The sequence below is a fragment of the Temnothorax nylanderi genome, unplaced genomic scaffold (assembly GCF_030848795.1).
Source record: "Temnothorax nylanderi isolate EJ_2023f unplaced genomic scaffold, tnyl_v1.0 TNYL_tig0001_pilon, whole genome shotgun sequence".
NCBI classification, from domain to species: domain Eukaryota; kingdom Metazoa; phylum Arthropoda; class Insecta; order Hymenoptera; family Formicidae; genus Temnothorax; species Temnothorax nylanderi.
Genome location: NW_027249063.1, coordinates 2,900,934 through 2,919,290, shown reverse-complemented (window position 1 = coordinate 2,919,290; position 18,357 = coordinate 2,900,934). Strand labels below are relative to the sequence as shown.

Sequence of the window (18,357 nt, the reverse complement as noted above, 5' to 3'; positions counted from 1 at the left end):
GACATCAGCGCGTTGTTGATACTGCCGGAACCGCCGCGCCGAGGGAACACGAAGGGATAATTAATTAAATCTACGAACTCTAACAGTTCTAATGAAATAACTCTCGTTTTAATAAAATAACCCGCAGTGGAAGTAAAATACATCAAAATTCGGTTGCTTGAAAGTTTTCTCTTCAAGCATGTGACTAAAGAGATTAATTTATTTATTATAGAAATTAAGTGAATTAAATATACATTTTCATTGTTCGCCCTCTAATTGTAAATGGTTTTCAACAATTGACGTTAATAAGCATGGCTTTCATGTCAGGCGTGACACGATATGACATATTCCTGCAGAATATCAACTTTCATAACTCGTTTTAGTAGCTCATTTGTATAACGACAATCAATTTGGTCATTTAATGTATAAAAGCTCCCATCGAGATCGCTCGCTATTTTATTAATTTTGTTTAACGTTAATTCGACCTGTGATACACGATGCGATTACGAATATATTAAAAGACTCCCATGATAATAAATTCATCGTGTTTTAATCCGTGATGAATTAGCGAAATTAACGCTTCGTTAGGAGAATGAGGCAGCAGTAGTTATTTACTTTTACGCACAGATATTAATCGCAAATGTATCGCACATGCGGTTCTACGCTGTGGGGAATATCCCAGCGTAATATTATGACCTTGTAATTAATATAAAATTTCAAAAGTTACATAAATGTGTGCAAAATAAGAAACAATATGTGCGATACCATGACGCAACGTATCCGCGTTCTATAAATAAAGCGTGCGAAGCGCAGTGATTCGGAACGGAATTAGATGTTTGTCCAATCGATAATGGGCAATAGGTCGTCGGATTGACATTACGGATTATAACGGAAATGTCATCGTGACGGCGTCTTACAAAGCAGTTTGATTGGCGGACGTAGCTTTTTAGCTAGTCTGCGTCTCTGGTAAAATCGTCTACATTTTTCGAGAATGTTTTCCAAGCTACCCTCTTTCCCGGAGGGAGGGGGAGGGGGTTACTTTCGGGATAGACGAGAATACCTCCAGCGGCACAGGAGCTCCTGGTGGGAATGGTGGTTCTAGCTGGGACAAGTTCTTACCTATCGGACAGTGTAATGTCATCACGAGCTTAATTACACGAAATATTGTTTAATTGCGTTTATTTCTACGTATCTACCACGATACGAATTTGGCAGTCGGAGTATCTGGCAGTAGAAAGAAGATCCATTAATATATTTTTATGAGATAAAATTATCTTTCTTCTTTCGACAAATAATAATCAATATTACATCACGATAACGCTCATTTACGTTTGGCTATTAACTCTTTCACGCCGCGTCGCGTGAGATCGCAACGCGATCGGCGCGCATTCTTAAAGCATCGAGTTTTCACAGAAATCGACAAACAATTATCTACGCCCTTGTTCGCGTTAATGAGCCCGTTAATCACGTGCTCCCGTCTCTCTAATTATTTCAGGCTCGCCGATACGCGACACGTCGGGTCGATGGGAATTAAATGTGCGTGCGTGACGCGGCGAGGTCGTGCAAGGCGAGCAACCTCACGCGTGCACGCTCGACAGTTCGCGCGCGATCGCGGCCGGTTAATCGAATGAACGTGCGCGTGTGCGTGCGTGTCGCGTGGCACTGGAAACCGGGGAACACCTATCGAGCAGAGATGCATTAAGGTGTATCCATACATAGGTGAGAGTTGCTCGCCAGCATTTTGACAAGCTTAATAAAATTAAGAGGGTTAATTAAAATTTAATAAAACTATAAGATTAATAAAATTTGATAAATCTTTCTTAACACATTTGCTTAGCAAGTTTTGTATGTATTATTGTGCACGGTAGAATTTTCATTGTCATAAACATATATTAATAAAATATTGTGATCGAATACAACAATTATATCTTTGTGGATAGTGAATAGTTGAATAGCACACTTTTTACTTGAAATCTTGCTATATGTATATGTTGTTCAAAATTTTATATTAGACGTCATTTATTTTTTACAAGCGTTTTAAAAAATCAGATACCGATCATGGATTATCATGGCAGTTACCATGTTAAAAAGAAAAAGAGTTACAGTATAAGTCTGAGAAATGCCGAATAATCGATCGATATTTATTAGGTGGTTGAAGATACTCAGACAAATACAAAAATTTGGTCCTTCTGAAGAGAAGAAAGAGAAAAAAAGGGAAGATAGATATGCATTGATAATGTAATGCTTGATGAAGCATCGGTTATAGAATGCAAAAAAACAATATGATGAGTTATTTGTCCATCTTTTTTTGTAAAATATTGAATTTCTGAATATGCGATCCCCGAGATTATACCTATATTCTTTATCACATAATTAGTTTTAGTGTATACATTTATTTTATAAGTATAAGTTTACAGTTCATACATGTATTCAGTTCCTTATAATTTATGGAAAACTTTCAGTGAACTATATAACAATACTTTACTGAACATTTCATAAAATATCGAAAAGTTCTTTCGTTCAATTAGTCAAAGTTTATTGTATACTCGATTATTCTACATGAGATTGTCTGTCTCTTACGGAATAGTATTTCTTCTAAAAGATCATTACAATTACTTTCTATCTTTTGTAAAAAAGAATACTGAGATTCTATTGTTAGACTTATTTCAAATTCTTCTATAAAAGTCTGGTTGTTATTTACGGTCGAACCTTGTTAGCTTACATGCTTTCATGGTTTCCTCGAACCAAGCCTTTCCTTTCTTTCCTCGTAGAATACCGTTTCCACGAAGGATCGCAGATCGTTATGAGCGTCGCCGGACAGGACTTCAAGTCTGTGGAATGCTGGAACGGATCTGATTCGCGCGCGAATCCCGGATCTATGATGTCAGACGTAAGGCAGCCAGAACGGCCGTCATTAACACGTGTGGATGGACCTTAAACGTGACAGCGCGATGGCATTCCAACCGGTAACTCCTGTTCGCGGAGCCCACAAGGATAGAAAGGTGTCTGGCCGGTATAGACTGCTCTCCGCTCTACTCGGAGCAGTTTGCCTAGTGGACGCACACGTACAGCGCGATCAACAAACAACGATCTTTGGGAAACGACACCCGAGGCATTGGAAAGTAGCGGTCGGTCAAAGCGCGCGGAATTTCGCGCCGATTTTATATTGCTTCGTCGCGGATAGCCCTTCCAGCATCCAATAACGCAGCCAGCATTCCATCTAGTATCTATGAACGACTGTTACTTGCAGAGCGGCGACTTTCATCGCTAGAAACAGGATGTTAGTAACAGTGGTTGTTTTCAATCTAGTTTATTCCACACACTCTTCAATGAAGCATCCCATTGAAGATAATTTTATGCTTCTCAATGAATTCCGATGAGCAACGGAGAAGATCATTGAACTGTACGCGAGTGTAAACCAGTTTTAATTATGCATATTATATCCAAAAAAAGATGAAAAAAGAAAAAAGTTCTGACAGAAAGCGATATTGATGGATATTACTTCACAGCACCGATAGTAATCCATGTCGAAAGGAAGAAGGGAGAAAGATCGAAAATGGCAGATTGTATGCATCGAAAGACTCGTTATTAATGATGGCACATATGGAAATCAGGGATCCGGTTATCAGATTTCGGAAACGATATTTTACTGAAGAGAGACGCGTCGTTATGGTATTCAAATCGATCAGCAACTGCTGAGAACGCGAGCTCTCATTACGGTTGAAAAAGTGTCTGGTGGATATGGATCGATCCGAATCGATTTGTACGGGGCAGTCAACAAGAAAGATGATGCTAATCGCGAAGGGAGACGAGTGATTACTAAGTCATAACGCGCGCGGTAACGGCTATTAGGATTATCCATGTAGTGTCACAGAAATTTCGTCATTTTTCAACATCAAAATTAAAGTATAATATTCCAAAACCTCTCCAAATATAACGAGCAGATTTTTTTAGCCTGTAGCAAAATGAAAGGAATATTAATTTGTGATTATTACGTTATTTAAGGTTTGCACCCCATCGTGTTCAAATTAACTTCGAATTAAAAACAAGTCAATAATGATCCGACTTCGAAATAATGAACTAATGAACGACTCGACTATAGAATAAGTCGTTAAAGAAACGCCGCGAGTCTAACTTAAGCAAAATGAGATGTCGTAATAACCAGCTTGTTGCCGTAATTTTTATTAAATAATAACGTAAGATACGCTGGATTTTACGGTCGCTGCATCGAGGCGAACTACCCTCGTTAAACAAACCCCTTCACACGCGCGCGCCGTCCCGGATGGCGGAAGTTAACACCCCGGCTTTACAGACCCTCTTTGCGATTATGTAGGCAGAGCCACGGCACCTTGTACACCCACGCTTCTCCTCGTTGTACGTTATTATGCGTGCTAAAGTGCAGTAGCGTGGGAACAAAGAGCGCGTGGCCAATCGCGTATAGAATAAAAATCCTTTGAAAGGTGCCCGTTCTCTTGGCAGGCTCGTTGTTGAACAGACGCGTTGTTATTCGCTTAAAACTGATAAACTCGCGTATGCATCCCCGTATGAATTTCAAAGACTGAACGTGCGAGCGTATAATAAAGTACGCTCGGCGATGCGTTTGTTTATTAAAAGAATATAATAACGCGTGCCTCACAAACAACGCCAATTGCGGTCGTTTCAAACATTTTCCATGGTGATATCTTGTTTAATGTTAAAAGGACTTATATTTGTGATATAATTTCCACCATGTTTTACATTTAATTTGACTTATTACAAATAAGAAAATAAGAAGCATTTTTCTTTGCAAAATTTAAGAGCATACACCTGAGAAGAGTAAGCGTCTTTATATAGACGCCTTCCAAGAATGTTCTTGTGAACGACACGGCGTCGAACGATCTTTCATAGGAGTCCTTCGGAAGGTATGATAAAATCGAAGATAAAGACTTGTCTCGCGGTGAGGAAAGTGGCGGATTGTGACACACGGGATTTCCTTGTGGTTTCTGCGTACGAGATACATTCCATTCTTTCGTCCTAACGTGCATGTTGTGGCACGCGTGTATCTTTGAAATTTATGCTCTTTCTAATGCAGCAACGTAATCACATTGCAGCGCCCTAAGCCCTAAGCCCGCAGCCGCCTTTATTGCCACTTTTTGCTTAGATAGACCCGTGCATATACAGGGAGAGTAATAATAGAGAACGCGGATGATAAATTGAAATGCGAGGCACAATTGGATTGCCTTAACGCTAGAATTTACCCGCGACATTGTGCAGGAAGCAGCGGGTGATACTCCTCTTAATGACCACCATGGGTTGCCGCGCAATGAACGTCTTGGAAAAATTAATTCTCTATTTTGACGTTGATGCATCTTTCCTTTGGCCTTCCCTTTGCGCGACGGTAAAATATAACGCCAAGTAGGACGAATCTTGGCAAATTGAAAATGTAACAGCGCCATATATAGATAAGAAATATCGAACTGTTGTTTTTGCGGTAATCAATAAGAAACGAAATGACGATTCTCATTAATTTTGTCTGTGGGAATTTTGCACAATTATACCTTTGATAAATAGGACTCGAACTAAAATACTAAACAAATCCACTGGTTATATTTAATTGTATCCTAAAGAAATTAGGTTCCCGAGATTTTTTATTTCAAATCTATTAGTATGTTGATATTTCTTTGAATGGAATATAGCTTTAAAAAATCTATTATTGGAATTAATATCTGGGGATTTTAATCAATGACGATTTTATAAATTCGATGATGATTTGGTTCCGAATTTTGATTCAATTTCTTATATATTTTTTTTTCTATCAATTAAGATCGCGGTCGGGAGATTTCGATATCAATTGAGGGGATGTTAAACTCACTAGAAAATTTCGAAGCGTTAATGGGATTCCGTGATACTAATATAATTACCATTATCGAAGCAAGAAGTCGAACGTCGCGACGTTATACCTACAAGATTAATTGGAATTATGATTACTTTTCCCGACTTTATTCCCTTCTCATCGATCTTCCCAATCGTGTAACAGGCTGCCGCCTCCTCGCCGAGAGGAAGGTGTCCTTTCAGGTCGATTCATACGTGGGAGAACGCGCGTGGGTTTCCCAACCACGAGGCTTGTCATTCGGTATTACTTGGAACGAGCGATGAACCAGGACAACATCGCGGATATTAGTATCCGATACAGATCACCCCGCGCGGAAGTGTAAATATTTTATCAGTCTATTCCAAAACTAACCTATTTGAAAGATATATCAGCACAAGTCTAAATTTGTCGTATCATTTGTCTGATCGAGATACGAATATTTTAATATTCGGTCAAATAATTAATTTTATTGTGATTTGCAGCAGTTTGTTAATAATTGAGTTGAATACGTAGGAGTCACACTAAAATTTTGCTCTTCACGGATTATAATTTAAATAGTATTTGTTACTTTATCGAATCTATATAGATGTGACATTTTCACTATAATTATAGGAAAATAATTAGCCAAGATCCACGGGTGAAATATTTGCATTATTCCTTGGGACATCTTCTATATCACACGATACGCATACGATGCATTTTAACGAGGATATGTGTCGCGAAGCTGGCACAAAAAGTAAATAACGATCACGTCGCGTGACAGCGAAATAAAATTATAATCAAGCTCGCGCGTGGGGAGCGTAGGATGCACGATAGGTATAAATATGTAACAACATTTATATCCAGAACGCCGGCATATAAATATTGAGGCACGCACTTTCGCATATATAAATATTTAGCTAATTTAATTTTATAGAAAAAAGAGGTATAGTGATTGAGACGACTATGTCGGCTATGAATATGATATCTTTGGAAATATATATATATAATAATATAATATAATATATTATATACTATATATATTTTTTATTATACATAAGTCTAATTTTGTAAGCGTGCGAAGAGTATTTTTGTACGGAGAGACGAATGTCGCACGGGGTTAATGAGATGGTGTTAATCGATCGATCGAAGTGTGAATATAGTTCTGTTACAACGTAGATGCTACCTTGCTTAACTTATCTTTGTTATGCAATCTTTTTATAATTAAATGCGATAATCAAATTGACCCATAAAACAAAATTTAATCGCTCGCGTTCTATCTTCATTTCAACAATTTTAGGAGCACAAGCGGAAAAAGAGAAAAAAGAATAATTTCAAGATTAGTAATGCTCAGGTGTATAATATGTCACTTAACATTTCATTAAATTTTATATATAATTTGCTAATATATCACTCGTGGTACGAAATCTCCAATGCTGTCTCATCACTCGCGTGCTCCATATACATTTATAGCACCGCTTAAATTTTGCATACATGGTGACGTTTTAACGACTTCCAGCGAAACGATATTTGCCTTACGATCCGTTGTAACGTGTATGTGGAGCATTTAGAGCTGGCGTGTGCTCATTCACATTAATAAATACGTGAAATCGGAAAAATTTTTAATGCAATGTTCAGTGCGATGATTTAATTATTATTTTTTTAGCACGGGCGATCTAGTCAGTCTCGTTTCGATCCGCTCAAACTTTGCCGAGATGATTCTTTCGCTGAATAATAACGCACTTTAATCATGATGCTCATCGACGCGAAATAGTGAAATAATTAATCCAGATTGTAAAATACGTTGTTGACGTATTCATTCTCGTACACGATACTCCAAATTACATATGATAAATTGCATCAGAATTTTCTGAATAGCAACTCAAATTCCTTCAAGGACTCTTTGATAAGATAAGATAACAGGGATAAACGGGGTAAGCATGTAGTCAAAAACATGGACGATTCTTGCTGGAGTTGACTAGGACAAGATCGCAGTGCACAACGCGGTGTAACCGCAAAAACGCGATAACGATAACATCTGTTATTCTATCGCGATTTCGGGACCCCGTCGTAAAACGTCGCGCCATGCTTGACTTACCTAATTTTTTGCATTTAGCTCAATATTGAAGCATAAAACACCACGTCTTAAAAGACATGCAATTAAAAGAATATGAAGACACGAATAAAGTATCTAAACCTATCGGAAATATTTAAAGGAAGAAAAAAAATACTTCTGGTTGTAATGAATGAGACGTTCCGTAATTTTTCAAGTTCAACTTCGTAAAAAAAAAAAAGAAAAGAAAAGATCAAAAACTTCGCAAAAATTTTATCTCACAAAAATTTTACGAAAAAAGAGATTCTCTGTTGGAGCTCCTAAATATATTCAAGAAATTTGCAATTTAATCTACAATTAAAGTACGACGAGATAAAAATCCGCTTGAGTTTGAGCGAACAAACAGATCTTGTCGCGTTTTGCAGGAGCTTATTTTTGCTTATTATTGCGGGAGATATGTTTCGAGTGTTCATTCCCTCGCTTTGTTCCAAGAAAATAATCGACGGAGCCTTTCTCTTATCTGACCGTTTTTATCCGTCTTCCTTGTCTCTCGGAATACTGGCAAAAATATCGGAGAGTCTAATCAGGTGCGCAATTGCCAGTGCGTGATTTCTGAATGAGTCACGGGCTCGCCCGGCGCATTGCCGGTCCTTAAAACGGCGCCGTCGTTTATCGCTTATTGATTATCGGAGTTCCCGTATCGGCTGCATGCACTCCGGATGAAATATCTATTATTACTTAACGCGCTTATCAGCTATCCGACGCGCGAGATTACGTAAGTAACTCAACCACTGCGTCGCCGATCACCCCGATTTCCTCCCGTTATCGCATTCGACATGCTTACTATCTATCCTCGATCTATTTATCGTCCGCGATTTTACCGTTTTTCCGTATAATCTCTCGCGATCTCTCGCAGGTCGTTAAAGGATGGAACGATAATTTATAATTTTTTAATTTTATTCAAGTATCATATTTTTTATACCGATAGCGGAAACATCAAGCGCTATACCGATGTATTATTTGTGATATAAGATATGTACCTCTCGATTTTTTCTTTTATATAGTAAAGATGAAAATCCTAAGATGATATGTTTATAAATATAAGGTTCATATAAATAAATTTGTTCTGAACTGTATTTTAAGATATTTTTCCCCTTTATTTTATTATATCTCGAAGTAGAGAGAATTATTGAAGACTGATATAAATAACTCTGATATATCCAACAGCTTTCAGCATTATTTCGCCATCTGTTGGCATGTTGTAAACTCTCATTGAGAAACCAGTCGCACGCACAAATATAGCAGAACTCTCCAAGATTTTATAATAATTAAATCATACGCGCTCTGTTCAATGCTATTTCCGTACAATTTTATAACGACGTGCATTACATCACGATTAATTATATTTCTTCAGGCAACGTTTCGTAACGAGCGTGATTTCATAACTAATATAACTAAACAAACGCCATTCTCTTATTCTTCTTTTCCGCATTATCGTAAAGTTTCGATAAGAGAGCAATCGTCAATAAATGTTTTCTTCTCTTTCTATACACATAAAATCGGAATTAGATTTATGTTCGCGTAATAAAGCGTGATATCATTATTCTGCATTTTCAAAAAAAACATTCGGCATCTTCCGCAAAAAATCTTAGTTTAATTAGCTTCGACAGGACGCGTGATCTACGGACTTTACACATCGAACAATGTTCACTTGCCTGCCGGGTTTCCGTCAACGGTTTACCCAACCGGCAATTATACTTTTCCAACAGCGAAATTGCTTCTAAGAAGCCGAGCCGCTCTTTCCTCGCGCATTGCCTCGGGAGGAACGCACGTGCACGACGAAACGTTTGATTCCTGAAGTCACGTCACTTCCTCGAATCATCCTCGCGGTACGCGTTACTCATTACCATTACTGGAAATTTGAAGACATTTCTCGCCGGTGGATTCCCATTTTGCGTTCAGTAAGTGAAGCCAATGTATTTCAAAGGCAAAGACGATCATTGAAGCGAGATTATGATAGAAACGCGCGAAGTATCGTTTCCGAAATCGATTCACGCTCGCGTGGTATTTCAAAGAAAGAAAATCAACGTTTCACAAGGATTATTCGAAAATGGAGGAAAGAATATATCATTCTCTGTTTAAATTTTAGCAGAACGAAGTTTGTTCTATAGACTCGTTTCATAAACGTCAGGAAAGAGAGGACACGATCTACAAATATTCCTTTATCGGATACGATCTTGTCACGTCAATTTCGTACTCTTTATTCGCGACGTCCTTTCACAAGTTTTCGCGCGTTACGCGATTATTTCTCTATTCACCGGCTTTTCCCGAGTTCGGGAAGGAGGTGCCCTGGGCTCTAAGTATATACCTTTTGTATCGCGAGCGCGAATATGCCCGGGATGTATTACGCTACGGGGATTGGGAGGGTGAGCGAGGAGCGCTTTAGGTGAGCGCGGAGCATGCAATGAGGGCTATCCTAGTTTTACTGCATATTGAAGCCGTAACCCGCGCATTACCGGAGCCTTTTAGTGCAAGTTCTCCGGAGCGGGAAAGCGAAGCGGCGCGAGATGTATATTTCAACGCACGAGCGAGCACCCGTGCATTCTCGTAGTTTCCGCAGTTTCCTCCTTCTTCCCTTCCTCCACCTCTCCCCGACCGGTAATTCGTTTAATTATCGCGGTAATGCCCCGCGGTGTCAAAGTTTATACTACCCGACCGTTATAGTAGTCGACGAGTCGACTTTACTCGCTCGATTCTCTCTCCGGCTGCCACTTGCCATTATCGCGCGATGTATAGATGGAATGGAACGAGAATCCATTCCCCCGCGAGATTACGAAATCGTAATTAATCGATGTCACCGAGCGAGAGAGAGAGAGAGACCGCTTCAAATCTGCTGCGAAAGATTTTACGCGAGCATGAACGACGCGAGACTTTTTTTTCTGTTAAACTTTTATTGCTTTAGTAGGAAATCGCGGTTTCTCTTCAATAGAGTGCTTCTTTGCCCAAGATTTGCGGGAATATTTTTATATATTAAGAGAGATTTTTTTAAATAATTTAAGTCTGTTAAAAATAAAATGACAAAGAAGTAAAATAAAGAAGTTTTAGAACTTGATGTTTAGAAGTTGATGTTTGGACATTTATTTTAAGAATTTATAAAGATATAATTTTTTCGTTAGTGATTCGTTATATTCTGTAACGCTTATTTTCTTTCTCTAAAGATTTCGGAGGGGAAAGGAAACGATTTTTATCGTGAAATAGTTTATTTGGATTAATTTATAATTTTCAAAAGAATATCGACGAGTGAGCCGCTAAAGTAGAGAACTCGGGTCTATGTATTTTACCGATAGTCGAAAATGAGGACATCGACGACATATTTTTAAAGACCAATCTTGTGAAAGTTAACCAGAAAACATTGTGACATTTTGATAGATGTGTAAAGTCGCATTTATCTACAGTATACTGTTATATATATGGATATATCGCAGAAATTTCTTTTTTTTTTCAAAATTCCTAGAAAATTTACAAAAAACCGGGATATGGAATTACACAATCTTACTAATGATTTTGCAAAATCTTAGGTTCTGTCGGTGAAATCGTAAATTAAAATTTTTATTAATTTATATTTATAAATGTATTTTAAATTATGTTTATAAATATAAATATAATTACATAAAATTATATTTATATTTATAGATTATATATTTATATTTATATTAATAATTTTTATTCCACAATATCCCGGTTTTTTGTGGATTCCCCAGGAATTTTGCGAAAAACGAATCCCTGCGACAGATATAATATACAAATTCATTATAAAACAATTTGTCACTTACCGATCCGATGCGCAACGGGCGGAGTTATTCGGCCTCGTAGCTGCGATGATACCTGTAACACAAAAACGAAAGATTCGAATTAAAGAGGCGCTCAAAATGATCAACGTTTCAAAGAGATAACTCTTACGCGCATCTAATTCAAGTCTTTTAATTACATTTACTAAAACATAATTATCTATCTCCCGGAAAAAATCTTTGCAAGAATAAATGCAAAACTTTAGACGGTTCCTCTTTCTCTAATTTCCAGCTTATCGAGATCAAACGGTCCGAATAAATGGCAAAGAATTATTAATCTTATGCGGATAAGAAATGACACTCACCTCAAAGTTGCTCCGCCGGTGCCCGATGCCTCTCCCAGACCTCCTCCTCCTCTGGCTTGTCAGGCCTCCTCCTCCTTCCGATGCACAGGACACTCGCGTGACAACTGTCTGAACTGTCCAATATTTCGCGACCGAAAGCGAAGTAATTATCGTAATACGATCGCGATACTTTCTTAGACACTCCCGATACGAAACGATCGGCGTGTACGGCGCACTTCTATTATTTAGTTCCGACAGTTCACCGAGCCGCGCTTTCTCCGCTGAGCGCAGCCAACTTCATACCGACGCGACGCGACGCGACGCCGCGGCCGCGCGGATACCACGCGAGTCGAATCAACGGCCGAATTCAAACGAGCCTTTCAACGTGCTTTCGACGAATATACGCTTGCTCGAGGCACGCTTGCGATACAGTTCGAGCGCGTAAAATTCCGCGAGATGCGAATTAATGCAATTAAACGGTCGACACGTCACACACACACACACATCACCTCGCACCTCGTTAAATCGCGCGATTCGCGTACTCCGTCACATTAAATCCCACGACGATTCGCGTATTACGGCGTGTTCTCGAAACGCGAAAGCGGTGGCCAAATTACATTCTCAAATCAATGAATCCTTCGAGAGAGGCAATGGAGGCAATCCGTCCCCCGTTAAATAAATCGCGAATAAATCACGAAACGGTAGCCAGCATATTTCAATCGTCTACTGCATGCTGTACGCGATAATATCTCACTCATCGAAATCAAGAAACGGAATATTCAGCGTACATTAATTCTACATTCACCTCACTCGATTTCTGTAAAGCGTGCAAGGCGCAACGACCAGCGCTTCGGCCACATTCGTGAATCGCGAACGGCGAGAATTAGCGTCGATTGTGCAAACGGGATACTTAATCCGATGGTTAATAAAGAGTGCCGCGATATCATCGTAAATATCGTAATGCTTATTGCGGCAAATCTCGCGATGTAGTAACGCTACTTACGAAGCGGCTCGGCTCGGCTACCTACCGGTTCGAGTATCGGGACATGAATGATAGCGCGACGCGCGGCGCGCGAACGCCCCCCCCCCCCCAGCCGCGGCGATCATTTTCGTAAACACCGCGTGACGTAACGTGACGTCATCGCCAGCGTACACGAAAACAAGTGTCGAGCACCCCTCGCGCCAACCGTCGCGCCGCCAGTAATATTTAAACATTACGATAACGTTCAATATACCTAGCGGCACAGAATTAATGTACGCCGAATATTTCGTTTCTCGTATTTCGATTAATGAATTGTTATCGTACCTTCCGCGCGTTGTTTCATGGAATTATATTAGCACATCGCCTAGCTGAAACGATAATTCCTCTCACAATAATATTTCGATTTTAATTAAGAAACAATTCGAATTTAAAATGAAGAATAGTAATGCGAGCTTTCGCGCGGTTGGTCCTTTGCTCGCTTGTCTCTTTATTCCGGTCTGCTTCTTCGTTGCGGATTGGAGGAATCTTCTTCGAGCGGGATTTTCATGCGCGTGCGTGAATTGTATTCATTAAACACACGTGACAAACTTCGACAGCCTCGTGCTAAGATGACAAAATATTTCCTAGAGCCCATATAAGTTACTAATATTTTGCATTGTATTGCAATGTAGACTTGCGTTAATAATATGTAATAAATATTAAATGTTATAAAATGTTATTAAATATTAAATATGTAGCATTAATTATATGCAAAGAAATTTATATATTAATTATTCAAAAAGACTACAGATTTTAACGAGGTTGTTAAAGCGCAAATAATTGTTGCCTTGTTTCTCTTTACTGGATTAATATTAATAACCTGAATTTTATAACGGGAAATATTCAGCAATATTCTATGTAATGATTATATACGAGCTCAATGATATATTGTCCTCCCCAAAAAATATGTATACTGTCTATAATTACAACTAGTAAATTTTTAACGCGATTGCTAAAGCGTAAATAATTTTTGTCTTGCTTCCCTTCGCAAAGAATTTAATTAGAATTTTACTACGAGAAATATTCAGCAATATATTTTATTTGACGATTATATTTCGGCATCTTTTCTTTTAAATATTTAATTATACTTTCTATATTTAATTATTTTATATAATTTATATTTTAACACGGTTGCTAAAACGCAAATATTTAATTTTTGCCTTAAAATTGTTTCTCTTCGCTAAGATAATCAGAATTTTACTACGAGAAATATTTAACAATATTTTATTTAATGATTATATACAAAATCAATGATATATTGTCATCTCCCTTCTAAAATATTTACTTTCTATATTTAATTATATTTCATATTTCCTATTTTTTTCCCACGATGAGGGATCTCATGGACATCTTTTGTTACAAGACAATATACGAAACTGAGACGTAACGACGTTCACGCGACTACGCATGCGCGAGGTTCTTCCTCCTTCCTCCTCTATTCATGACGTTGCTCCGGTTTCCGGTTGCGTCGCAAGTCGCAAGCCACAAGTAGCGGTTATTTCGGCAAGCGATCACCGTCAACCATTGGCGTCAAGATCAACCGTCTCGTCAGGAAGTGATCGATCCGCTCCGGATCTCGCCAGGTCGCCAAAATGACTGCTATACCCGGAACGGTGGCGTTCGACGAGTACGGCCGGCCCTTCATCATCATCCGTAACCAGGAGAAGCAGCAACGCCTCACCGGTCACGATGCAATCAAGGTGAGATGGCGACGGCGGACCTCGTAATCGCGCTTCTCCACCTCGTTTCTGGCGTCATTCTATAAGTCCTCTCTTGCGGATGACGTGCACGTATCGACGTCTCGTCGACGCGTCCCCGAGGGCTTTGCCGCTCCCCCGGATCACGCCCGAGCCCGAGAGACGCTCGGCCACGTGCGAGCGGTAATGGCGGTGTTTCAGGCCTCGGCGATGAATAGAACGAAATATTCAGGCCGGACCGTACCGGGCGATTTTTTGTCTCTCGTTTCTCGAGATTTTGACCTACGATTTAAGCACGGCTGGAGGAGATCTAGGTTAATATGTCTCAATTAATGTGTCTCCCTCTTCTCTCTCGAGGGACCTTGGATTCTTTGTGACCATATAAGGCGATCCAGCTTTTAGCTTGTGAGTGTTGCGATAGAGCAACAAAGTTATAAACCGGGTTTATTCAACGATGTGTGTATATATATTTTTTTTTGAGATTTTTGTTTTTATTTTTAATCTGGAGAGAATAGGCAGTTTTAAATTTAAACTATAAAATTAATTTTATTACATTTATTAAATAAGAAGGCGATGTGTATAGTAAGAATTTGAATTTTAAATATGGGAAATATTTAAATCTTTTGATTACAGTCGCATATTATGGCAGCGCGCAATGTGGCCAACATCCTTAGGACGTCTTTGGGGCCTAAGGGACTGGATAAGTTGATGGTTAGCTCGGACGGAGATATCACCGTTACCAATGACGGTGCGACAATCTTGAAGAATATGGATGTCGACCATGAGATTGCCAAGCTGATGGTCCAATTGTCAAATTCTCAAGATGACGAGATTGGTGATGGCACTACTGGAGTAGTTGTACTGGCCGGTGCGCTTCTGGAACAAGCTGAACAGCTGCTGGACAAGGGAATTCATCCGATTAGAATCGCTGACGGTTTTGAACTAGCGGCTAGATGTTCAACCGAGCATCTCAAGACAATAACGGACGATTTCAAGGGAACCCCGGAGAATTTGGAGCCTTATATCGACATAGCTATGACCTCGTTAGGTTCGAAAATGTAATTAAGTATTTTTATTGCTTTTAAATTCTCTGTTCGCAATTCTTTTTTTTTACTCATATATATATTTTTTTGTTTATTACAGTATCAACAAGCATCATAGGCAGATGGCGGAAATAGCTGTGCAAGCTGTATTGGCAGTTATGGATCCTGTTACTCGCGATGTTAATTTTGAACTAATCAAGATAGAAGGAAAGGTCGGTGGTAAATTGGAGGATACTGTCTTAGTACGCGGTGTCATTGTCGACAAGGACTTCAGTCATCCACAAATGCCGAAGGTAAAATTTGAAAAGTGTCCCACGTCAGACTTTTGCTCTATGATAAACAAATTACATATTACTTTAATGTCCGTGTAATGTTACAGAGATTAGAAGACGTTAAACTGGCGATCTTGACTTGTCCGTTTGAACCACCAAAACCCAAAACTAAACATAAGTTGGATGTCACGTCGGTCGACGATTACAGAGCTTTGCGCAATTATGAGCGCGAGAAGTTCACGGAGATGGTGAAGCAGGTCAAGGATGCCGGCACGACACTGGCTATTTGTCAATGGGGCTTTGACGACGAGGCCAACCATCTTCTGCTGCAAAATGATTTGCCCGCAGTTAGGTGGGTCGGCGGTCCAGAGATCGAAGTGAGTGGTCTTTATAATTTCATTTTTCTTCAATTTTTTATCAATTTTAATTATTTTTATAGCAATTATTGCTTGCTATAGTGATGAGAAAAAGAACCAGAGGAGGTGCGAGAGTTCGGGGAACTGGCTTGTCTTAGTTTTGAAAGCATTAGTCTTCTCTCGCAAATTAATGTTATATTAACTTTCGAGAAAAATGAAAAACTTTCAAAATTAGATAGCCGGTGATCTGGCTATCGTGGTGGCTCCAATGATCAAAAGATTATGAGATCTGAATAATCTAATAGCAATCTCTTTGTCATATTATGCGTTTTGAAATACGCATAAAGGATTTAAATTTTTTTTCAGCTCATTGCCATTGCGACCGGTGGACGCATTGTACCTCGCTTCGAGGAATTGACGCCGGAAAAACTTGGTCATGCAGGCGTTGTCAGGGAATTAACGTTTGGCACGACAAAAGATCGAATGCTAGTCATCGAAGAATGCAAAAACTCTCGCGCTGTGACAATCTTTATTCGCGGCGGCAACAAAATGGTACGCAGTGACAGCTATTGATAAAAATGATTTTTGTGCAAGGAGAATTTCAGTAGTACTCCTTCCATTGTACATAACTGACCAGACACCTTGCAATAATAATGCATTGCAATTATACAAACTATTCAATACTCTATGTGAATTGGACTTGTTTTTTGCGATGCGACACTTGTGCTACATAGATAATTTTTAGGATTTATAATGGAGTATGTATTGCCTTTATGTTTATAGATTGTCGAAGAAGCGAAACGGTCGATACATGATGCATTATGTACCGTACGCAACGTAGTAAAAGACAACAGGGTTATTTATGGTGGAGGCGCGGCGGAAATATCCTGCGCGCTGGCTTGCATGGCGCAGGCTGATAAAATCAGCACTTTGGAACAATACGCCTTCCGTGCCTTCGCCGAAGCTTTGGAGAGCGTTCCCATGGCGCTCGCGGAAAATTCAGGCCTTTCTTCGGTAGATACCATAGCGGAAATTAAAGCGCGTCAGTTGGCCGAAAAAAATCCCGCTCTTGGTATCGATTGCTTAAATCGAGGCACAGCAAGTACGTATCGATCTTTATACGTATTACATACTGTTTTATACATTAATCATGAAATTATCACGAGTCATTTGTTACAGATATGAAGAGACAAAATGTCATTGAGACACTGACAAGCAAAATCCAACAGATATTGCTGGCTACGCAGCTCGTCAAAATGATACTGAAAATTGACGACATACGCTCGCCTTACGGCGAAACCTAAAGCCCAAGTTTATTTAATTATGTGTGATTATATTAAATACTGTATTGTAATTGGTATCGTTTTATGTGCTGCATTTATTCTTACATTTGTAATAATGGATAGAGCTTCAATTGATTAAATTGAAAATTGTTTCACATCATCTTCTATAATTTATATAATATATAATAAATTAAATAGTTGTAATTAATTGAAAATTATTTCACGTTATCTTCTATTGGCACGAGACACTACGTGTCTTTTGATCATTTGTACAATATTACATATTGTATAAGTTATAAGAGATGATATGAAATAATTTTCAACGATACAATTTCTGACCTGTATACCAATTTGGCAATACAATCATTTAAGCGATACCTGATTCACGGGCACTTGTGTTTTTACCTATATCTGTTTCTAATTTCCTATACTCTTTCGAAAAACATTAGAATTTCTCATAGCACAGTAGGGAATGCAGTTATTGCAATCGGGAATCAATAACGCGATTTCTGATTACTGCTTCTGTGTAGTGTTTCGTATAAGAAACATTAGAAATGAGATAAGAACTCATCGGTCGACTTTAGTCTCTTCTCAATTATATATTTCTGATCTCTTAGAATGTCTTAGATCGTAATACCATTTATATTACCTATAAATTACCTTGGGTTTATTTATACTTATTTTTTGAATA

At 38.8% G+C, this 18,357-nt stretch overlaps 2 protein-coding genes across 2 annotated transcripts in view; one reads left to right on the top strand and one right to left on the bottom strand.

Moving 5' to 3' along the window:
* Window positions 1-12,093, bottom strand: part of Shn (zinc finger schnurri) — a 144,431-nt gene extending 132,338 nt beyond the window's left edge. The window contains exons 1-2 of the mRNA XM_071715773.1: window positions 12,016-12,093; window positions 11,696-11,747 (exon numbers count right to left, since the gene is read on the bottom strand). The gene's annotated coding sequence lies outside the window, so the exon portion shown is untranslated. The remainder of the gene's footprint in view (window positions 1-11,695; window positions 11,748-12,015) is intronic.
* A 2,366-nt stretch (window positions 12,094-14,459) lies between these two features.
* Window positions 14,460-18,048, top strand: Cct5 (chaperonin containing TCP1 subunit 5). The gene is made up of 7 exons (XM_071716216.1): window positions 14,460-14,715; window positions 15,346-15,770; window positions 15,856-16,048; window positions 16,135-16,404; window positions 16,750-16,935; window positions 17,167-17,485; window positions 17,563-18,048. Exons 1-7 carry the CDS (start codon window positions 14,608-14,610, stop codon window positions 17,685-17,687), a joined length of 1,626 nt encoding a protein of 541 aa, XP_071572317.1. The 5' UTR covers window positions 14,460-14,607; the 3' UTR covers window positions 17,688-18,048.
* Window positions 18,049-18,357: the final 309 nt, after the last annotated feature.